Source organism: Opisthocomus hoazin, chromosome 5, assembly GCF_030867145.1.
Source record: "Opisthocomus hoazin isolate bOpiHoa1 chromosome 5, bOpiHoa1.hap1, whole genome shotgun sequence".
NCBI classification, from domain to species: domain Eukaryota; kingdom Metazoa; phylum Chordata; class Aves; order Opisthocomiformes; family Opisthocomidae; genus Opisthocomus; species Opisthocomus hoazin.
In genome coordinates, this window is record NC_134418.1 from 5,096,625 (window position 1) to 5,121,095 (window position 24,471).

General features: G+C 37.9%; 1 protein-coding gene across 4 annotated transcripts in view; it reads left to right on the plus strand.

Moving 5' to 3' along the window:
- The window catches only part of CTNNA2 (catenin alpha 2), a 536,393-nt gene that overhangs the window by 390,838 nt on the left and 121,084 nt on the right, over positions 1–24,471 (plus strand). For all 4 annotated transcript variants that reach the window (XM_009934739.2, XM_075420290.1, XM_009934738.2 and 1 more), the window contains one exon: positions 20,574–20,654. In XM_009934739.2, the coding sequence (XP_009933041.1) occupies positions 20,574–20,654 (81 nt within the window). The remainder of the gene's footprint in view (positions 1–20,573; positions 20,655–24,471) is intronic.

The following is a 24,471-nucleotide window of genomic DNA, read 5'->3' on the forward strand; positions in this document are numbered from 1 at the left end:
AGTCCACGTCTGTTCCTCAAGGAAAAGCTTCGTGCAGCTGATTCACTCCCTGTCCCTGAGCACCCTAGAGCCTAGGAGAAACTCATACAAGCAGAAAAGGTCAAGGAATGCCCTGAAGAAATGTCTCTAGACTGTGTAATCTATAGGGGGAATAAGGAAGATTTTTTTTTTCTTTTTTCCCCTTCCACAGATTTACCCTACATTTCTGCTTTGAACAGATGTCTTCAAAAAGTGTGTGGGAAATTTCCAGGAAAGTCCCATATGCTTGAATTTTATTATGTTTCTCAAGTGCGATAATGATTTCAGAGATGACTGATGCTATGATTTTCTTTAGTTTGCAACATTTTGTGTTTCAATTCTTTTTATTATGTTTGCATAAAAACAAATAGCTATAATACTAATCGCTGCACTAAATTGCTGAAAAAAGAATATACAGAATTTCAGTTTTTTAAATAGTATTTTCTAGGTTTGTCATATGTTCCCATACACTTTTTGCTTCCTTCCCAGATTTTATTGATATTCGTGTGTACCTATGAGGGCAGCCATACTAGTCATTGCACAACATTCAAGCCCACCGTTCAAAATAAGCCCTTGTCTTCACCCTGTATGGCAGGAGAGACTGGAGGCTGAATGGTCAATTTGTCCAAAAATTTGGGGCAGCGCTGAAGTGAAAAAATGGAAGCAACAAGGCAGAGGAGAGGTTTTATCTGAGATATATTTAAAGGGGCTATGTTTTCACCAGAGCGGCTTAACAAAGCAGGAGGTGTCTCCATTGAAGCCTCATGGGCTCTTTAGGTGTTTGCAAGATGCAGGTCCAGAAACTATTTCATGGGTGAAAGGGAATGACTTGGGTGAGCGAGGAGGCGTAAGAAAGCATACTGAACCATGGCAGCATCTCAGCTCAGGGAACAAAAACATGCTGTTGTGGAACTGAAGCAAGTTCTTGTGCACACAGAAGTGTTCTGTGGTATATTGAGTGTCTAACAGACAAAACCCAGCTTATTTAGTGGATGTATGGAAAGAGGGAAATGAACTTACGAAAAGGACCAAGAAGTTAATGTTGTTTTAAGACAAATTACTCATAACACTAGCTAGGTGGTCAATCTGAGATTGTTTCTATAGAAAGAAATTAAACTATAAACAATAGAAATGTCACTGACAGGAGTAAGCCCTGAATCATACTTCTGATATGCGCGAGAAAAAGTAGAAGAGATGTAAGAATCTAGGAACTGAAGAGACAAATGACTAAAGTGTCAAGCTATCACGCCTGTAACTAGTCTCTATAACAATATTATTATAATTACCATTCTACTTTCACCCTGTCCCTCCTCGCTCACTGTAGTGCACATCTCAGACTCTGGGATGAGAGCTGCGAGTCTAAGACACTACCCTTGGCAGAGGGATCTGAGTTTTGGCCTGGAGGTGCGTCTGTGTGCTTATACATATGAAGAAGTATTTGCATATGTTTGTGTAACAGAAAATAATTGTTTGATAGTGTTTGTAGGCTTCACTGAAGTGATTTAGAGGGAGTAGGTGGTTACTGCCGTAGAACATGGATGGGGTTTGATGATATGAGAGAGTAGGAGGATAATTAAGATTGCAAATATTATTTATGTTTTGTAGTTACTGTAGCTAACTCTTCTGTTTCTGTATCTCCAAATATTTCAGACTCCTTTAAATTCTCATATCTTTATTTCAAGCAAAAAGTTCTTAATTTTGTTTTAATAGAGGAAATATTTAACTGATAAGCATGCATAGAAATATTTGAAACACAGTTCCTGAAGACATAAAGCCAAAAGGCAAGTAAGCATAACACAACAAAGCTTTATTCTTTTAAAAGCTTGTGTATTTTAAGCAGCATTCTTTTGTTGTCATAGTCTATATTATGATTGTAAACTCTTCAGACTGCCATTACTATGTCTAGAGATCATGTCTGTATTACGTTCGGTACAGTATGCTAATGATGTCTGCAAGGGATAGAAAGAGGGAAGCGTGCTGGTTTTGACTGCGATAATTTTCTTCATGGTAGCTAGTATGGGGTTTTGGATTTGTGCCGAAAACAGTGAGAAGCATACAGAGATATTTTACTTACTGCTGAGCAGCGCTTACAGAGCGTGAAGGCCTTTTCTGCTTCTCACATTACCCACCAGCAAGGAGGCTGGGGGTGCGCAAGAAACTGGGAGGGGACGCAGCCAGGACAGCTGACCCCAACTGACCAAAGGGATAGTCCATGCCATATAATATCATGCTCAGCATATAAAGCTGGGGGGAGAAGCAGGAAGGGGGGGACGTCTGAAGTGAAGGCATTTGTCTTCCCATGTAACCCCCAAGTATTCTCACTTTTACTCATCCATTTCTCTCCCCCATCCCACCGGGGAGGAATGAGCGAGCGGCTGTGTGGGCCTTAGTTGCCAATAGGGGTTAAACCACAACAGAGAGTCACTCCACAAGGGTGCTCAGAAAAGAACCTTGGAAAGATATTAAATATCAAAATTTGTCCAAATGTTCCTACTATATTTAGAATGTGTGTTCTAGGAATCAGTAGATGAGTTTATTCCACTTTCCCTGGTTTGCTAGTTCAATGCAAGTCCTACAACTGGATCAAACAGAAAACATTTTATAGATACTTTATAGTAGTCGTAGAACATTTATCGTAGCAAGCTGGTTAAAGCATCATTTCGCTGTATGATTGCTTTCTCATGCTATAGTAATTGACATTTTGAAAAAAAGCTCGGGTAGAAGAATCTTTAGGTTATTGGCTTTTTAAAATAAATATTTTCAGATCATATTTACAAAGCGCAGTATTTCACTCTCTGTTTATGAAGCAGTAAACAGGTCTGTTCATTTTCAGTGCATTCTTTTACAAAGACTATTGTACCTAAATACTGATTTTATGGTGTTCAGTTAAATACAATACATTACTTTCAAAATTAATAGTTTTTAAGTGTTTATATGCACAGGAAATCACAAAATGGCTTTTCTTATTATTTGCAGTTTAGGTGGAGACACTCCTCTTGTTTAGTGGTGAGGGATATACGACGTGCCCAAATTCTCATTCCAATTCACTGAATTACCCAGTTGATCCTACCACTGTTGTGCATCATTTCCCAGCAGAGCACGACCAGGATCTCACAGCTCCTACACAAATACTCCACATTGTATGGGAGAATGCAGAGAATAACCTTGAGACATTTTCAGAAGTCTAAATTTTGTTCCTTACACTGGTGGATTAATTCTCATTCCAGTCACAGAGAGGACAGAATTTGATTAATTTCAAAGATTCTGATTAGGAAAAATATATTGAATCAACAATACATACCAAAATCCTAATGAATCATAGAATCATAGAACAGTTTGCATTGGAAGGGTCCTCTCAAGATCATCTGGTCCAGCCACTCTGCCAATGGCAGGGACATCTTTCACTAGATCAGGTTGCTCAAAGCTCCATCCAACTTGACCTTGAACAATTCCAGGGAGGGGGCATCCAACTTTGAAATTTTAACTTTGAAATTCCTAAAGTAATTGTGGAAAAATAAATCTCCATTTACTCTGAGTTTCTGCATTTATGTCAGTGTGTCATCTGGGGAATAACATAATCTATAAAATCCATATGGTATAGAGCAACACAAAAAGCAATAGGAGTGTTCGTCTGTTATTCTTACTAATGTTGGATTTGTGGTTTTTTGTTTTGTTTTTTTCTACTAATAACTATGCTGTATAAAATAGTTTGTGATCTCATTGAGTGACCTCTGAAGTCAGTGAGCTTTTCCACTCACCGTCATTGGCAGGCACAGGAGGAGATTAGACATGATCATAACTTCTAGTCCAAGAAACTGAAAATTGATCTATATTCATGTACGTACTATATAATAGCCTGATATAAATCCAGTTGGGTTGTTAGGATTTAATTCCAAAGTGAAGAATCACGGTCACATTTAATGTGCTAGATTCCAGGTTTACAAAAATAACCAATTATAATAATGTTTTTCTTTTCTTATAAGAAGAAATATCAGAAGTGATAGCAAAACCAGTTAAGTCAACATAAATCAAACGTCAATTTAAGTCACAATCATGAGGATACCAAACCAAAACCTTTTATGATATTCTGTATTTAGAAGAAAATATTTTTCCACACCAGTTTTTTCTGTGCTACTGCATTTCTCTGCAGATACTTACTTAATAGTGAATTAATTTCATTATTTCATGAGTTTTAAATAGTTAATTAATTTTATAATTTCATGAGTTTTAAATACTTTCCTAATACCGTTCACTCCGGCATAACTACGGCTCAGCTCTCTCCCCATCGCTCCTGAGGAGCTTTTTGTTCTAAAGTGCAAACAGGTCTGAGCAGACGTGATAATTGCACATTCCCGTGACCCTTCACGTTACTTTGTAAATCCCATATGAACGCCAGCTTGAACAATACCATTTTGCTGATGGAAACATTCCCTCTGAAATTTCAGAAGAAAAGGTTATTCTGCTCTGCCATGCCTACAATCTTAAATAGTAAGTTTTCTCACAGCTAAACTGTGGTTTTGGTTTTATAAGAAACTGTTGAAATATCCACAAAGACTTTTAGACTACGATATTAATCTATGTTAATTTTACAGACAACTTATTCTAGCTGTATAAACAAAGGAGCAGCAAATGAGGCTCATCTATCCTGTGCACATTAGCAGAGTTCCTGTGGAAAAATTAAGATCTGATCATATAATTGAGGAGTGTACAATAACATGCATGGATAAAAACAGGGGAAATTCTAGCTAAGCAGGCAGCTGTAATATTAGGTTTTTATTTTCAAGTTTGTGGTTCTGCAATTCAAACAAATTTTGACATACAAAAAGAAGTGGCAGTTGAAATAAGACATTTAACAAAAAGCCTAATATTGGGCATTGCCCTGCTTAGCACTGAAAATATTAAATATGTCAGTCAAGAAATCATGGCTATTTTGAATTTTGATTTATTTTGATTGTATAAAGGTAAAACACAGTGGATTTGAATGATAAAAGCATTACATGCACACACAGAAATGCATAACTATGTATCATCCAGATTTCTTTTCATCCTCATAAACTTTGAAGTTATGTGGAATATTGGGAATAGCGTTCTGATGCAACAGCTCATTCTTCTGCATGTTACAATTTGTTTCTGATGTAAAAAAGATATGGTTTTTGGAGAGCAGAATGATGTTAGAAGTAGAGAATTTTACTAGGAGATGCTATTTATTGTAATACACTGCTCTGGAATACATCAGTCAAAATGACTGCTAGCATAGGCAGTCGTTCTGCTAGCCACAGTTTTTTTAAAATGCACTCTTACCCAAAATTTCTACTCTTTAGCTATATTAGATGATGGATGGACATTCATACCTTGATTTAGGAAATAATCTAAGAAATGAAATTTCATCCTTGAGTATACAGGTATCTGTAAATGTGTGCATACAGTTGTCCATTTATGGCAAATGTGTAAAAAAAAAAGAGACCACAGCACTCTCTGTCTAAAGAGAAGCCCAGGAAACATTGATTTTGAAAACACAGTTCCTTTTGTTGTGCATGAGCATGCGATACTGGTATATACAGCCTTCCCAGGTTTATAGGTGCCTCACCTTATGAAGTCATGGACTTGAGGTTGTCCACTCCCCATCTTGTTCCATGCACATCGGGACTACAACCATCAGTGGGAGTACCTGATGGCCAGAACAACCATCCTGCTGTGGTGGTGTTGCTTTTGCATACTTTTCCTATGTAAATGGCATTGGCCATTGCTTACCTCTAAGTACAGACTAACCCCACCTTATAATTACTGTATTTGAAAGTATACACATTTATAAAATTATTCAAAATATTAAACTCAATTATTAAATTATTAAATCAATTAAATGTTTCAGTATTAAAAATTTGAAATTATAAAATATAATTTCAAAGCCTTTCATTGAAGTTATTGTGTTCTATCCACTCCCCTCCTGGAGGTAACAATTCCTGATCCCAGAGAACAAGCTATTAAGATACACATATTTCAACAGAGAAGAGCTCACCTGATGTACTTAGAGGCTTGTTCACTGAAGCGTGCTTTGCAACACGGACTTGTTAAATGCTTTCCTGTAGCCAACCCTAGTCAACCTGTCTGTGTTATGTGAAGTTCTTCTGAAGGTCAAAACTCAAAGATAGTTTCAGGACCGAGGCCAAAATGAGTTTACACTTTATAGATACACTTTTGCTCGTTCTCATGAGCGGGTCACTAAATGGCTCTGTGTGTGTTCAGAAGTCATGCCCTCGCAGGGTATAATTCTGATATCCATATGGTATTTAACCTAGGAAAATAACCCTTTCTGATCTTCTTGGAATGGATCTCTTATGTATATGAATGAAACAAAACTAAAGCCTATATTGCGTGTTTATTAAAATAGGTTATTAATGAAAACTACTTTCTCTAAATTGTGATTGTCAGCCATGAAACTCAGACTAGTACTCTCGTTTTTAATCTCTACTACCTCTTTTTTTTCATCTGGAACAGAATTTCACATGTACTCTGCATAAATATTTTACTTTATGTGTACTTCTGCTTTAAATGGACAGCAGTATTTTAACCACCTAGTATACACGGTTCATTACTGCCAGTTCATGTCACCTTTTGTCTTGGATAAAGCTGGTTTTTGATTCTTATGTGGTTTTCCTCTTTCTTCTCCTCAATCCCTGCCACTTTTAATAACAGTTGTCAAGAAACCAAAACAAAACAGGAGAAAAAATAACCTTTTTTTTTTTCTGAAATAGCCTGTTGTTATGCGTCTAGGTATTAATTAATTGCAAGAATCCCCTCTGCTCTCTCAGAAGGATCGTAAGGGTGTTTTCCTAACCCGTGCTGTGATCATAACTTTTCCATTAAAAGGACCTTTTTTTGCCACTGGTTTTCAAGGCTGAGGAACAGAATGTGTGTGCGATGTGACATGCTTGCAAGAAGTTCTTGAAGGCAAACTGTGTTCTGCATTGTTTCACAAATTAAATCTTAACTGGGGTGCATCACTTAGTACTCCCAGAAATGCTGGTCTTTATCATAGGAGATCATGCATTCCTGAAATGAGGAACATTAACCAAATATAATTTATTGGGCGTTTCCTGAGATCTCATGAAACTCTAGAAGATTCTTCCAGAAAAAGTAGTGCAGTACAAATAGCAGAGTACAGCATAGTTTCACAGGTTGAGTCTTTACACGTCTCTCCCACATAAAAGATCATTAGAAAAATAAAGTTTCATTCCTGTGCTTGCTCCTGCAAGATAAAGGAAAAAAAAAAAACCAAAAACAAGCACGGTTCACTTTATACTAGAGAGGTAATATGCATCATGGCACTACTTTAAGATGAGATACTTCCTACCCATTTCACACTTTAGAAATAATTACTTAACACAGTGCAGCCCATTTTATTCACAGTAACTTTTTCTCAGTAATTTACTTAGTAGTTTTGAAGTGAAAAGCATCATGCGGTGTGGAAAGCCGCAGAGCTTCTCCTGCCGGGCTTTAGTTTATTTTTTAAAATATCTTTAGGCGTTTGATCATCATGGAATTGACTCACTCTTAAAGCTAATTGCCATGCTAAAGAAAACTTCACTAAAATATAGTCTGTTAGAAACAGAACTGGACTGGGATTTGGAAGTAGGGTCTAGTTCCCATAGACTGTGGATTCAGTTGCTAACTTGTTGCTGTACACCATGACCATGAGTAACATGCAGAATCTCTACAATTATTCCAGTTTTATTGAAATCATTAATTTTTATATGAAGCTTTTATGCAGTTATAATTTTGTAGATAATGCCAATGAAATTATAGGGTATTGCATATAATTAATAAGTAGGAATTGTGGAATGCTCTTCCTATGAGGAGAGGCTGAGGGATCTGGACTTGTTTAGCCTGGAGAAGAGAAGGCTGAGAGGGGACCTTAGAAATGCTTGTAAATATCTGAAGGGTGGGTGTCAGGAGGACGGGGCCAGACTCTTTTCAGTGTCTTTTCTTACCCAGCGACAGGACAAGGGGCAACGGGCACAAACTGAAGCAGAGGAAGTTCCAGCTGAAGATGAGGAAGAACTTCTTCACTCTTATGGTGACAGAGCCCTGGCCCAGGCTGCCCAGGGAGGTTGTGGAGTCTCCTTCTCTGGAGATATTCAAAACTCGCTTTGACGAGGTCCTGTGCAGCCTGCTCTGGGTGACCCTGCTTCGGCAGGGGAGTTGGACTGAATGATCTCCAGAGGTCCCTTCCAGCCCCTACCATTCTGTGATTCTGTGATTCTGTGATTCTGTAATACTACATTGTATTACTACTGAAATTGCTACTGAAGTCACTGCAGAGCCAAATTAGTGAATTATTCGAATAATACTATTTAAAATAATTGATTTCCTTAGATATTAAAGATAAGTTTATTTTGGAACATCAAAATTTAAGTTAATTAGGAGGGAAGGAAGAAAACCAGATGTAGAGGTCAGTTGGCATTTTTACCACTTACAATTAGTTTCTATCTGCATCAGTCATTAAAAGGTATTCGAAACAGCTGCAGATGTCTGGGGAGAACTTTTGATAGTGCACAATTTGTACAAACACTTGCCAGTTATCACATTTGTCTCAGTAGAAACCATGCACTACTGCCCAGTAAAATATCTGCAGTGACTAACTCAGTACAACCGCAGATCGGTAGCTCACCTCCAAAGCCAATGCTAATGGATAGCGCAGGCATATTTGGGATCATTTCAGAATTTAAATACCACAGACTTTCAACCCTTTTGAAAACATACACTCTTGTCTCATTGGATGAATTTTCAAAAGCATCTAAATAACTTAGCAGGGTATAAATTACATTGGAGCTGACAAACCAAATCCAAGCACATTTTAATGTTCGTTGGACAACTAGTCTTCGTTTGGCACCTTTGAAGGCTCATTCAGTTTCATTTATGAACATCAAAATGAACGTGGTGCCGATTAGCATCTCTTTCAAAGTTATTTCAAGTCTTGCACTGGAACCACGGGTTTCAGTCTGCTGTGATTTCATTTAACATTCTTTAAAATTTTTTACACTTCATTTCCTATACGAAGTCTTTGTGGCAATGTACCAAAAGACCTCTCTTGCTTTTAACCCTTTTTGCAATATTTGGGGGATGTGAGCTGTGCCAGAAGATGAGGAGTTATCAAGGAAATTTGAAAAAATAGGAGTAACTTGATCTTTTGTATTTTAAAAGGCTAGGCAGTATGAAAACTCTACAGTGACTTTGCGTGTTGCATATTCGTATACTTTCTTCGATTTCTGTTAGGTGTGAGAGGGGCTCCAAAGGCACTTACCTGAACAGTTTCAATGCCATCATTATTAACATAGCAGAGTTAACTTGTCATATTGCACATTCATAGTAATAACTCTTTTTGGAGGCATTTATGTGAGTGTGCAGAGCTATTGATTCCATTACCCTATGGACCAGGCAGGGATGGTCAAATTAATTACTCTCTCAGGAATATAGAAGATAAAGGGCCAAATCCAATTAAAGACCTCAGAGTCTATGAGCTTAGAATTACAACACAAATATTTAGAGTTTTTTTTACCACAGGGGTACCAGGCCCTGGGCTAGGCATTGTGACTATTGGAAAAAGTGAAGTCACCCCAACCCAGGTTAGCTGTGCTGAGTGTAGTCTGAGCCCTCATGCCTTCTCGATCTTAAAAACCAAGTTAGGGCTGGAAGGGGAAGGTTTTTTCCAGGCCATGCTCTATCCTGAAGACAAGTATTGACAGTTATCTTTTTGAAAAGACTAAGTGAGTTTCCTTTGTATCTAAATCACATAGAAGTTATTCTGTCTCCTTTATTTCTTTTTTTTTTTTTAATAGTTGAGCACCACCCAGGACTTGAAAGGCCTTGGTCTGATTCCCTGTGGTGGGGAGCACAAATCCTTATTTGCTTTATACCTCTGGACTGGGTGTGTATTTTGATTTATCCCACTGACACTGGAGGTGCAGCTTGGGATGAAAGGGTCGGAGGGACTCCAGGCATGAGAGCCCGCCCCAGCACATCCCACCTGAGGACTCCAGGCAAGGCTTCAGGGGCAGATTTGCATTTGTTTTTCCTTTTGAACCCACCAGTCTTGCATCCCTGCCTTCAGGGAGAGAAGGAGGAGTTCCTTCCCTTCTCTGCTGTGTTTTCATCCATTTAATCCAAGTCATCTGTTTGATGATTCCAAAAATACAGCTTGTATTCAGTGGAAATTTGGAGTGTCCATAAAAAGTGAATGTTCTGGTCTTTCAATGGAAGTAGTGGTAAAACTCCTGCTGACTTGAGAGGGAGTACAGAGACTGCGCAGTTATTGTTTCAATGAAGACCTTTATCTTTATGCACTTAAGTTTTTTCTAAGTACAGATCAAAAAGCAAAAAAAAATTCCCATCTCTACAAGGGAAATAAGGACTCTAGTAATTTTATAGATTTAAAGCATCATTTTATGCCTAATTCATTTGTAATAGCATTTACAAAGTTTTGGGGTTTTGTTCTGTAAAAAGACTGTTGATGAAAGTGTCACAGAGTTATTTTCAACAGGCTTTTGCTTCACATATCCCACATGGACATTCTGTTATTTTGTGCTGGCTTTTACACTAATGCTCTGTAATTGTATTTCATTTCCTCGGATTAAACTGACAAGTAATTTGAATGGGTGTCACTTAGCACATTGATCTGAAGTGGTGACAGGAATAGACCACGGCTTTCCTCTGTGAAAACAGAAGGAGCTGGCCCTTTGCTCTTGCATTCCTTTCAAAATCAGGGTGAAGTTTAAATAGTTTTGTTTTATTTCAGCACTTATTCCTCATGGCTGTGATGTCCTACAAAGGAACGTGTGCACACAAAGAAGTCAGTATTCAAAGTGAACAGTTAATTACTATAATGAGGATCGAGTTATTGTCTTTCTCAGGCTTTCATCTACCTCCATTCATTCAAAACAGTAGCTAAATTTACAGTATGTGTTCACAGAATCACAGAATCACAGAATGGTAGGGGTTGGAAAGGACCTCTGTCGGTCATCTAGTCCAACCCTCCTGCCAAAGCAGGGTCACCTACAGCAGGCTGCACAGGACGTCATCCAGGCGGGTCTTGAATATCTCCAGAGAAGGAGACTCCACAACCTCCCTGGGCAGCCTGGGCCAGTGCTCCATCACCCTCAAAGTGAAGAAGTTCTTCCTCATGTTCAGACGGAACTTCCTATGCTTCAGTTTGTGCCCGTTGCCCCTTGTCCTGTCGCTGGTCACTACTGAAAAGAGCTTGGCCCCATCCTCCTGACACCCACCCTTCAGATATTTATAAGCATGAGCTTCGTTTGTCAGAGATGTCTATTTGTTGAAAAAGTTCCTTTGCTGAAAAAAATACATAGATGTCCACACTACAGAAGCCAACATTATAGTCAAATATTGTCTTCAAACGGAGCCTTTTTCTTAAATATGTAAACAAACAGCAAAGTCTTTGCTTGCAAACATGCAATATTATGTGATTCTCCTATTCCTCCAAGAGGGAGACCTGAAAAATACTAAAAGGATGTTTTCAAGAAATGCTAAGATGTCTCAGGAAGTCCTGCATTTAATTCAGTGGATAACACTCATCCTTCTGTGTCGTAATATAACCGTTAATCTAAAACCAACCAGAAAGAGATTGACTACAAGTGCTTTCTAGTGGGATGAGACCTAAATCCGAAGGCAGTAGTCATACCAGACATCAGCATCACTTCCATTAAAGATTCAAACAAGTATTTCTACTAATCTGTAGCAGAGACGTAACAAAGATTTACTCAATAAATGTTCTTGGTTTCAATGCATGTGATATTGTTCATTACGTATTGTAAGATGTCCTGAACTTTTCTACCACTCCTCTTTCCTTAGTTGCCCAGAATTACTTCATTTTTTAACAGATAACATTTTAATAGAAAATATGATAGAAGGCTTTATTAAAATCTATTTCATTACATAGTGACATGAGTTATTATGCTTTTAATAACAGAATAGACTTTTCTCAAGAGTCTGTATTAAAGTGGGTAAATTTTAACATAGTTCTATCCTCAGAAATTCTATTTTTTATACGCATTTAGGTGTAACAGCATCAGTTTTGTGTACTGACATCTTCTGAACAGAAATATGCAGTTTATTCTATGAAAACCCCTATATTTTCCTCTTTGAGTCCTATGAGTTAGAAAAATATTGCAAAAGAATACATGCTCTTTAACAGAAATATTCTGCAGATCAATATTCAAACACATTTTGTTATGAAGTCACCTCTCTCAAACAGAGAGGAATGAGGGGAAGATTCAGAGATCTCACATCTCAAGGACATTGGGACGGACACCTGGATCAGAAGTAGACTTGCATGCTAACACTTGCATCACCCGCATTTGCAGCGAGACAGATCACATTACACATGAATTGGAGAGATTTCTTGAGGACATATCAGAAAACCCATCTCAGGTTCTCAGTTTTGTCTCCTCCAACTGCATTTCCTTGTTTTGCCCTATTATTGGCAAACTTCAGTTCCAAATTGGGTTCATGTTGGCCTATGTCTTTCGCTGAGAAAACTCAGATTAAAGAAATCCAGCCATAACGGGGGTTTTTTGTTTGTTTTCATCATTAGTTTGCAATGTTTCTGTGACCAGCAGCTGTCAGTCTCTTGCAATCACACCTATAATTGCAAAGATCAGAAACAATTCTTACAGAGTGTTGTCCTAAGGCCATTGGCAGCTATGACCAAAATATTGAAGTGTTGTGTGTGGATGCGTTCGCATTTTAAGGCTTTTGAAGGGTGAAAATGAGCACAGAGCAACAAGCAAGATTGTTAAGATCCAATGCCTAATCTAAGATTTTCAAAGTGTGTTGCTTTTAGACAGTGGGAAGAAAGCGAATTATTTACAGGACTTCAAAATATCCCAAGCTGGAAGGACAGGAATGCCTTTGGGAAAGCTTGTAAAAAAGGTGCCCTTACGATGCTAAGATTTTTAAATTCTCTGGAAGAAAATAATTCAAAACACGCATAATTTGTCCAAGACGCAGTCTCTAGCATGATTCTTAAGAGGGCTGGGCAATCTTTGTAGCTATTTAGAAGGGATTTTGTCTCATGTAACTTAGTTGTTTTAGAATTAATCATCTAGTACCACAAGAACCATTCCATTGTCAATGGAGAGAAGCAACCCCGTGTGGTGATATGTATCCAGTATTAAAATAAGTATGTAAGACAGATGGGTGCTCTAAAAATGCCTGTCACTATGTATTAAATATAGAAGGATCTAAAATAACTAAATTTTCTTCAGTATTTGTAGATGGTAAAATTAAATGAGACGGTCCTACCCTGAAAACTATTACTACCATCTCCAATGGCTGCATGTGCTTCATTATGATCTGAATTTAATTAAATGACACAACTCTTAAATGATGGCAGGATATTCTTGCCTTGGGGAAGAACTTCCAATAGATGCATGGCTTTCCCCCCTCCCGCTTCCAAAAAATAAAGAACTAATGCATATGTTTTACGTAAGGAAAATCAATAAGATTTTTGTGTTACACTTGCCTTGTAACTCGGGAAAGTCCCACCAGTTGCCTTTTTTTCATTTTTGCTACCTCAATACGCTGTCTTGGCTAGTAGCTAGAAGAGAAGGACTGGATCCTCACCACGGTAATCTTGGAAACTCTAGTTCAAAAATACACAGAAAGACAGAAATATTCAAAGTAGATCTACAAATGAAAAAGAGACTACCAAAACCAACAAATTACTGCCTTCATTCTCAAGAACAAAGAAGTTCTCCATTTTAGGCAACCTCTTTAGGCAATCTCTAAAATCTGTATTAATATATATTCTTACGCAGTTCTTTTTTAGGGAAGTTTAGATGCCAGTATGTGATTATGGGTACATATCAATTAATAGTAGCAGCTGCCACTTGGGAACTGGTAAGATCAAGCCCTAATCCTAACTGGTCTTTCAAATCAAACTGCTGTCATTGATAATGTTTCTGAAAATCCTTGGTAGTTGCCATAAGTAGTTACAACAGTGAATTGTGCAAAACAATAAAAACAATAGCCACAAATCAACCAAAGCAGAATATTCCTCTACGCACAAGGTCTTGCTCTTGTGAGAAGGTAAAAGAATAAACCACACAAGGCTGATACTAACCACCCCACTGAATTCACCAGTTCACCCCCTGAAGGCATTCAGATACTGTGGTGATCTGCACTGCATAAAAAACATACATAAAGTAGAAAAAGAGAATCTTTTTCAATCAGTTATATATTCAATTTTTATAATTTCTGTATTTCATTACATAGTTATGTGCAGATCTAGATAAAACTTGCTTGGATCTAGGCCAAGGACAAGATTTGCACACCTCAGGTACTGATACCGTGTCCAGCTCACAGTTCATTTATATTTTATTGACTTTATTTACTATCTTGGATCGCAAGGATGTGGCTTACCCTGTTTTCTGCAGAGTTGTGATTATTTAAGCTACACTGGAACCAATTACACTCACGGTGATCTGGTCACAAGTTGTTAAGGCAGTTAAAAACTGCTGAAAGCAATTGTTTTGTTTTAGGAGAACTTCTTGTCCGTAACATAGGTTTATGAGCAGATTACTTAGTGAATAGCATTCCAGAACTGAGTAGCATTGTGGAAGCACCTGAAGAAAGCCTGTAATTCTGTGTTTTATTGCAAACTGGCAAGATAATACACACACGGGGATCTTTCTGTCTTGTCCTTTCTCTGTGGTGACTGAGCCTTCCTTCTTTGCAACGGCATAAAGGAAGGCCAAAAGACCGGAGTAGGAAAAGGATATCTAAGCAACCTTTTTTCCTCCATTTATGCAAAATTCTCTTTTTTTTATCCTCTAGAGGAAAAGTATAAATTTTCATTGCACATGAGGCAATTCTTCAGCAAAATTGAAAAGGGAAAAGAGGTGACTGCAGAAAATCCAGTGTAGTTGCTTACAACAAATGCTAAACTGCAAACTAATTTATAGGAATAAACAAAGTACGGAGAAAATCACTGAGCTGAGTAGAACAGTATTTCATGTTTGTGCCATGCTCCTAAGAGACTTCTCACCATTCAAGTTTTTTTTTTAATTTAATTATTACTAAGATTTCTTTTTCAGCCCATCCATAGAGACACAGATTTTTTAAAATATATTTTCCTGACCTATCTCCCTTGCGAATCGCTCAGATTTTCCACTTCCAGTGAAATTTAGTCTCTGCTCAATTCTGCTAGGATATATATAGTTTAGCCTTTTCCTGACCCAAAATTAGTCTTCTTAACCTGTCAGAAGGAGACTATGTATTGGTACATTTAAACCTAGCTTTCTGCTTAAAAGCACTGATGCAGCTTATGTCTGTTGATCAAATGTTTTCCCTCTTAGAAGCTTCTCTTCATCAATTTAAAAGGGCTGTTGAACATGAGCGTAGTTTTTAAAGAGTGGTGTTGTTCAACATTTAAAATAAAATATTAGGACAGATATATTTTTGAGCAGCAATTTACCCCTTAATAAAACATTGTGATATTGAAGTTCTGAATAAACTGTAAATAATGGAACCATCTACCTAGGGGATGATGAAAATATAAAAGTATATCAAGGTTTGGTAGCTTTTGGATCGATAGATAATCTTTCCACCTGTCTCCCGGAGGCTAAATTACTCGATTAATGGTGCTGAGGATGTCTTAGACATGCAATGTAATATGTTAGGAGACTGAGCTCACCGGCCGTTTTGGTTTATATCTAAAGCAGCAGAAAAGACACAGGAGTGTGTGAAAAGAGTGGACCCAAAACTTCTTACACAGTTTTTGGCTATTATTATTATTATTGGTAAATTGAATCACTGAGCTTCTAAATTATGCACTTTAAAGGAAAAGGCTAATAGCTCTCTCTAACGCCACTCATTTAATTGTCATACACGTTGTTTTTTTTGTCTGTGACGTTATGTTGTAGGCCTACAGTTGCTGCACTTTTTGTGTATTTCCTCTGATCATCTTCTTGGCCCTCCTCTGGACTCGTCTTCTTCCAAGGTTGACTGTGTCTCATCCAAAATGTGCTACGTCCCTAGGCTGCTTAGCCTGACAGTTCATGTCTTGAGTCTGTGATAGTCTCTAGGGTTAGAAAAGAGTCTCCTATTAACTACAGCGTGCTGATAAAAAGAGTTCTGTAATGAGCAAGTCATGGAATATAAATGTCCTTAATAGTTGCAAAAAGTATTTTGGGTGATTTTTATTTTGCCCCAACAGTATAAAGAATCACACAGACTCACACAGAGTGGTAGGGGTTGGAAGGGACCTCTGTGGGACACCCAGTCCAACCCTCCTGCCGAAGCAGGGTCACCTACAGCAGGCTGCAGAGGACCTTGTCCAGGCAGGTCTTGAATATCTCCAGAGAAGGAGACTCCACAACCTCCCTGGGCAGCCTGGTCCAGGGCTCCATCACCCTCAGAGGGAAGTTCTTCCTCATGTGTGAAACTGTGAACAGCTCATGAAAAGAAGAAAAAGAGGGAGGGAAAAAGGTCGTTTAGGTGTTTTTTCAGAAGGAAAACCAGTGCTATATCTTAGCGGAGATCATTCTAGCAGATGCTGAAATTTCTTACCTTCCTTAAGTTCTTTCTGTTATTATTTCTCTTCCTAACTAAACGAGGTTGAAGCTCCCTGTATAACTAAGTGCTTACCTTAGTATTACGCAGTTTTGACTGCAATGCATTTTAAACTTTGTTTAATATGAGGAAGGCAATGACTGTATTCTCTATTTGTTTTATTGTTCAAGTAATATTGTCGACAGCGCTTGCGACCGTAGGCATTTTCTAGAGTAATAGCACAGTACCTAGATTTCTTCCACTAAATGGACATGGGAGCGTTGAAGAATTACACATGCCACATGGCAAAACAGGCTTAATAATGCTTGAAATAGGTATTCAGGGAGCTGGATTTTGTGTTGTGTGATCTGGGGGGGAGACGGCAGCTCTGGGGCAGAAGTGCAATGGAATACCCATTGCTGACCCTGGGGTCTCCACAGACAGCACAGCCCCTGGTCAGGAGCCCGTGGACGTTAGCTCATCCTCATCAACTGCGAATCAATCAAACAGGGAGGGAAAAGCTCTAAGGAAATTAGGATGGGAGTAACACGGACTGAGAATCATTTGAAAAGATCTTGAGTGAAACCAGTATGCCAATGCTGTTAATGGTCACTAGAAATCAGAGACCTGATTAATATATTCTCCCGCAGCAAAGTTCTCCTTATTACACCGTGAATAGATGTAATTCTGTCTGCAGGAAATCTGAATACCAATATTTTGGCATTCAAGGAATTCTGTACAGTTGTTCTGCTTCTCCTTTTAACCCATGCCAGCAGCAATTTTTTTTTTCCTTTTTATCCCACCTCCAAAGTATCTTTCTTCCCTTGCAGAAAAAGATTAACAGAGAAATGCTATGAGGCTCAGTACCAAGCTTTATGTTTTTTTCAGAAACACAGGAAACCACGAAATTCCTTTCTATCCCTTCTAGGAATGAAGGCCAAAAATTTATCACAGAGTAACATTAATATAAGAGTATTTAAGGACTTAAATAAATAAACTTTAATAAACTTATATTTTCAGCACAGAGCAGATGGTGTTTGACAGACCTGCCTGAAGCTATGTAACATCACATGCCTTGCTATTTGTTTTTCAATAACGTGATTTACTAAATAAATTTCTCGTTCTTTGAAATCATACAGTGAAGGACGGGTTTGTGTCCCGATTAAAAGGCAGTAGCCATTTTATAACAGGTGAAGGACACTTAAAATTGCTGGGTACGGAAAAACTGTGTGGAACATGAGAAGTCTCTCTACGACTTCACCCATACTCATAAATGTTAATAAAATATTGCCACTGAGAGAACTCACCTGGGTCTCTGTCCACTTGGTCAGGGAGCCTGTTTTCCAGCACAGACTGGTTGATGCCATTTATCATCTCAGACAGCACATAGGCATGATTTGGGCGATAGCCCAGAGCAGGGAGTTTTTTGGTGAGCAGTATAGAACAGGCTTTGCTCTATTTTGAAGGGAGAAGGGGCTGGCCAAATGGGTATTGACAGTTTGTGTTGGGTGGCCTAAGGGTCACAGAAGGATTCCCAGTTGTCTTGTGATTCACAATAGGATGTACCTTAAGGGCCACATCTGATATAATTTAAAACTACACTAAAAAAGTTACAGGATAAATTTGAAGAAAGGCTTAGGAGAGGTATTAGGTGCAGGCTACCATGGACCTACTCTCAGTGATATTTTTTTCCTACAAAACCTTCAGGCTGGGAACCTAAATTACAAATTTTTAAGTCAACCACAAAAATTCTGTTTTTTTCCAAAGAGCATTTAGGGAATGTCAGGAGCCTTTGCTCCTAAACAGTGCAGTTTATCAGATGCCTAATTTATTATTCAGTGTCGTTATGTCCTGTAACTGACTGCCCTGGAAGAAACCCCAGGTTCCTATTCAAGACAATTTTTTGACCCCCTAAATGGGTGCCAAGCATTAAGTGCTTGACCTTGGATGTCGGTGGTGAGCAGAAAATACATCTGCCCTGCATCAGATCAGTAAAGAAGAAATGTTAGCCAGCTGTTTTGGTGGAGAACTGTAAAATACCATTCTGGCGTACTCTTAAGTGTCATGGTAGTTGCTTTTTGATTATTCACATTGCGTTAGTATTCACTACAATATGCACAGTTTAGCAAATTATTCCTTGATTTTATGGAGGGAAAAAAGGTTGCTTTACTTCAGTAAAAGTGTCTTAAACCAATTTGTGTGGTTATGTATCTTTCTAAGGCAATGCATTAAATCTTAAACAATGAGAAGGAAGAGAAAAATGTAAACAATATTACAGAAATGGAATTATTTCACTGGGAAAATAAAGCATCCCAGAACGCTAATGTCACCAAGGATACTTGATTCAGCCAGTACACAGCGCACAGCTGGAGGAATTGAAAATTTTCTTAGAATATAGCTTTGTAGTCTAAGAGACTAGGAACCTGGCTGAGACTAGCTCATTCAGCAGTCCCTGTTGTACCGTTTCAACAGTTACGAGAGGCTTCCAAACTTATCTGCCTTGTTTTTAATGTGGAGTATAGGTTATGTACACGTATGACAGCTGCTGTCTGGGACAAAATAACAGGGCATCAAAATCTAAGAACATCTGCTGAAATTGGTTGGGCTAAAGAGCCAAAGTTCTTTAGCTGGGGACCAGAACAACTCAGTGAAAGGATGAGCACAAGCAAAGTGAGATGAAAATATCAATGGGTTACACAGATGCCTCCTCTTGTATCATAGCAAACACTTCCTCTCTCTGTTTTCTGGTGTCAATTTGTATGATTAACTCCAGAATTTGTAATGGGTTCTTTTTAAAAACCTAAGAGGTAAATTTATGTTTTATATTAAATGCTGATGGCACTTGATATATTTATGTTGGAATTTATAAATAAAAAAGGGGATGGGTTTTACAGATATCTAAATGATCATAAATGCGTTGGCCTCATATCATAATGAGAATTACAGACAATAATAGAAAGCAGGCGTTCCCTCGGATGAAAGCGTAAGGCAGAAGACTGGAGCACAGGCCGCTTGCCAAAGTGGCCATGCAGAGCTGAAAACAGTGCTGTATAGTTGAGAGATCGTTGTTGAAAGGGTATGTTTAATCCCCATCCCACCCCAAAAGTGACTTCTCAATAGTTCCCAGAAACATATGCTATTAGGCTCAGCTGGAAGTGGAAAATCGCTCTTAATCATATGCAAGGAACAATTCTAAATAGGAGTATTTGAAAACAGCATTGAGAAGGGAAGAGTACTGCTGGAAAGAATGGAAGATCATTTTGATTCTTGATGAAAAGCTATCAAACAGAGTTCAATGGGGTAAGAGATGTGACAAATCTTTAGAGAAGCAGTTTTCTCTTAAGAGAAAGGTAATACAGCTGACAAAGTCACTTCATGCTTTCTGTGCCATTGAACCTAAAAAAATTTTTTTTTTTTTCATTCGATATGAACCACAAGAAGCTTTTTTTTTCCCCTTTTTTAATCTTCATGAGGATTTTTGCTTTGGGACTTCCTGCAGGGAAGTGTTTTAAGTGGAAGTCTTCTTTATACTGCACCTAATGTCTGCCAATAGGATTCCTGTTACAGGCGTAGGAACCATTTTCCTTCTGTCCTCAAGCTGTGTTGCTGCTTATTATCATGTTTAACATTCCCAGTGCCTGGCAGGATGGAGATTAGAAACTCTGAATATTCACTTTATAGTGAAAGGTCTTGCCAGATTTTTGGAGCATAGGCTGTAATGTATGCATGTAATTTCTTGGTAAGTAAGTTCCGAGCTCTCCAGTGAGTCACCTTAATCTTTCTTTTTATCATTTTAGGATTGTTTTAAAATGATCTGCTATGCCTCCACACCTAAACATGTGAAAAACATTACATGGGAAATAACGACTTGTTGGAAGCAAACAAAAAGAAATGCATAGATTTCCATTGATAAGTCTGTACTTTTTTTTTTTAAAGTGTATACTTTCTGGAGTGTTCTTCTCTAACGCCACAATTTTATTTTTTAACAGACTGGAAGGAAGGAGAAGGGGGACCCACTCAACATTGCTATTGACAAGATGACCAAGAAAACACGAGACCTTCGAAGACAGGTAATCTGTGCTTTTTATAATGCTTCTTGGTTTTACAAGGAATTCGTTGCTTTTCAACTTCAGACTGGTTTTGGCAACTGTAGGGGTATAAAGAATTTGTGTCCTTATTTAGATATGACACTACATTACACTTGACATTAAGCAAAGGACTAGTATTTCCTGAGCCCAAAAAAAGGGAGACTGAAACTTGTTCCAAGTGTAACCCCCAATGGTCTTAATATGTGGGAAGATTGGCCAGACCTTCACTGCCTTTGCAGCCCAGCAATCCCAGTCATAAAAACACTGGCATAGGTGCATATTTGTATTTCTTTGAACACTCTCATTGAAATAATAGGAGTGATGAGTAGAGTATGAAAAAGTTTGTAAAAGCAGAGTATTTTTAAAGAAAATTTCTAAGTTACCATATTAAATAAAGATCCTATGAAGATACGGAGAAAGCTAAAAAATAACTGTAAATCATAGTTTAAACTGGAAAGGTTGAATTTCTTGTATTACTTTTATCATTGTGTTTGGTACTAAGACTGCAAGATTTGCTCAGAAAGCTGAAGATGAAAAATAATAGAAGGGATAATGCAAAAAAAAAGGCAGAAACCATCTATAGGTTTCTCTTTACACTTTTAAAGTTAAGGCAGGAGGGATTGCCTCTTTTTACCTCTTTTTTCTGCTTTGGAAATTATGTCAATTCTGCATTTTCTTTAGAAATAACAATAGTGATAATAAAATACTACCTGGCCAATAAAGGTTTCTTCTGTGAAAATAATCCAAAATCCATGTATCTTCAAGACCAAGTAAGGACTTAATGTATCTTCAGATACCTATTTGCAACGTGAAAGCTTCAGAAAGAGTGGCCCCTATTGGCATGTTGAAATCAGGGCTCTGCACTGCTAAAACTCAGCTCCTTTCATCGCTTCCTTAACTCTCAGCAAATGCATTTGAGGATCATACACTCAGAGCTTATTTCTCCAAATAAGAAAAATATTGCAGTGGACTTAGAGACAATATGAATCACAGACTTTCCTGTATAAAGCCTAGCATCACATCTGTTGCTCGGCTAATGACAGAAGAAAGATCTCCGCTGTTCTGCCCTGCAAATTTGTGGGATCCTAGGTTCTGCAGTGGAGTTTGTACCATGTGTTGCCTCCCACCTCTGTTCTTATTGCTTGAAGGAAGTAGCAGACTAACACATCAGTTGCTGTTCTGTGTGAGGTTCTCAGCAGTTGCCTGAATTACTCATCTCTAAAGCCAAATTTACTCCGAAACGTGATATAAAAATGGCACCTTTCTTAATAAACTGTCTGCTTCTCACGTATATTCAGCCCCATGGGTGTTGAATTCAATCTCAGAAAGGTTGACACTCTGTATGTGGGTAAAGCGAAGCACATATATAAATATTTTCCTGCTTGGAGAAGAAGCTTTTAATATAGTTTCTGATATTTATGAAAGTTAAACATGATGGTATAATGTTTATTAAATTGTGGCAGTTGCTAGTAAACTAATCACGATCAGATCGTAATTGTGATAGGTTTTGCACAAGCGTGGAGGAAGATGGAGTCTCTGCTTTCAGCAATATGTATTCTGACTATAAATCATTATACTTTAAATGCGTAATCAATGTTCTGCTTCATCACATGTATAATCAGCAGAATAGATGTGCGTGTCTACCCAGGGCTGCCTGTACACCCCTGCTAAATTTCGGAATATAACGATGTCACTGAGGGCTTAGTTTAATAGCTGGGGAGAGGGGCTTGAAGATGAAGAAGAAATGAAACACAGTTGAGATTACAGTGTTATACTGTTTGAGTCTTTCTATTTTGGGCTAAATCATGGGAGAGACAAGCAACTTTGAATACCATAATGCCTTTTGTTTTTAATGAATCCCTTTTAAGGCAGCCTTGCTTGTCAGATTTATGAAGCTTAATGTTATCACCATAAAACTGGGCAATCTACAAAATATGTTTTGGTAATGAAGAAGGTATATGTATTTCATTTGATAGTCAGGCTCCCTTGCAAGGCTTCAGTAGTCAACCAAGACTGATTTTTCTTTCTCTCCCCAGGTTACTTAGCTCTTTATTTCAGAGATTTTATTTGATTAGCTACAGAACATGCAGATGTGTGAAATGATTGTGGTTGGGATACACGGTGCTAAAATTCCATCTCACAATTTGCAGTCACATCAATATTTCCTATTCTGATGGAATTACATCTTTTATACTGATCATTTATACTCTTCTGGGCATTGGAAAACTATTATGGAGATCTAATTATATATCTTAATATAAACTGCCAGTAAGAGCACCAACCTAAGTCAGACTGAAGAAGTTCCTGGAAGAAGACAAGTCTTACCAGCCCATTTCTTCTTTCTGCTGTCATTTCTTCCTTTACTTTGAAAATTTTGCAAAAAGGCACAGAGTTCTGTGCCTGATAACGAGTTGTGCCAATTGCCAGGATTTGGGATCTTTTCCCCCAAGGTACACAAGTCTGTCATAAATAAAAAAAAAAAAAAGTTAAAAAAAGAAGAAACCTAAAAGCTAAATAAAAACATCTTTCACTGTGTGGTAACGCAAACTAGACCAGCAGCAGGGTGCTTGTTGATGCCAGTTATTTTGTTTGTTTTACCTCCAAAGGGAAACAAATATACTAACCCTATAGTGTCAATACTACATCTAACCATAAAGCGGCATACACAAGAAGTATTTCAAGCATTGCATCTCTACGGTGACAATGAAACAAAGACAAGCAGAAAGGGCACACCAAAGAGTTTGGCTAACGCACAAACTGGATGCCTAGCGAGGACCAACACGGTCTATAGATCATTTGCAATCTGATGAGCAGGGCCCCAGCTGTGCTGCTGTCACCAAGGGCTGGTGTCCCACATGGTAGTGCCACTGCCTCCTGCCCCATGGCCACCGGCTCTGCTCCCTGTGGCCTGTTCCAGTGGATCAGCTGAGCTTGCTCAGTCTGTATTAACCAGTTGGTTTCCCCACAAGCTATAATAACCAAACCCATTAGTTTTCTCTTAAAGAGCAGATATCTGTACTGCTATTAATTTTAACAGACCAGCCTGTCTGCAGTATTCTATACAGTAGACTGAAATCAAATAATTCTTCATTTTTGTCCATTCAAGCCAGACTAATCCTTTATATGCCTTCAAGTGGACGGAATTGTAAAGAAATAGGAAGATTTTTTACCCACGATCCTCAGTTTGTACTGCAAATGATGCTCACGTATGGCTGTTAGGGAAAATTCATCCACCTCCTGCAAACTCACGTTCATGTCATTACTAAAGCTAGTGAGAAATACTTTATGAAATAAATAGTCAACAGAGAATTTTTACTTTCTTTAAAACTGGAAAACAGCAGAAATTATCCAGACACTTAATTTTGAAAATATAAAAAAAGCGCCTGATTTTGTTGAAAAGTCACATGGATTTTTTTCGGTAGTTTCATATTTTCATTTTGAAAGCTAGTAGTTTATTTTAGCTTAGCAATGCAAATATAAATATATACATATAAATAAATAGGGTAATTTAAAAAGCATTTTTAGAATTGTCAAGAAAGTTGTCCTTTGTTTTAAGGAGTTTTGATCATTTTGAAATTTTCAATTTTCATTTCAAAATAAAATAAAGCAAAAATTAATAAATATTATATGTTTCTTAAAGCTGGATTTCTGGTTCTCCTTGCAGTTTTAGGCAACAAAACTTGATTATTAAATATAGTAATAGGAACAGTGAAGTAGGGAGTCCAGAAATAACTGCTTTACCAGTTGCATTTCAATAAATATTTTGAATGTTTAGACTGCTGTCCTGGGTTGTTTTTTT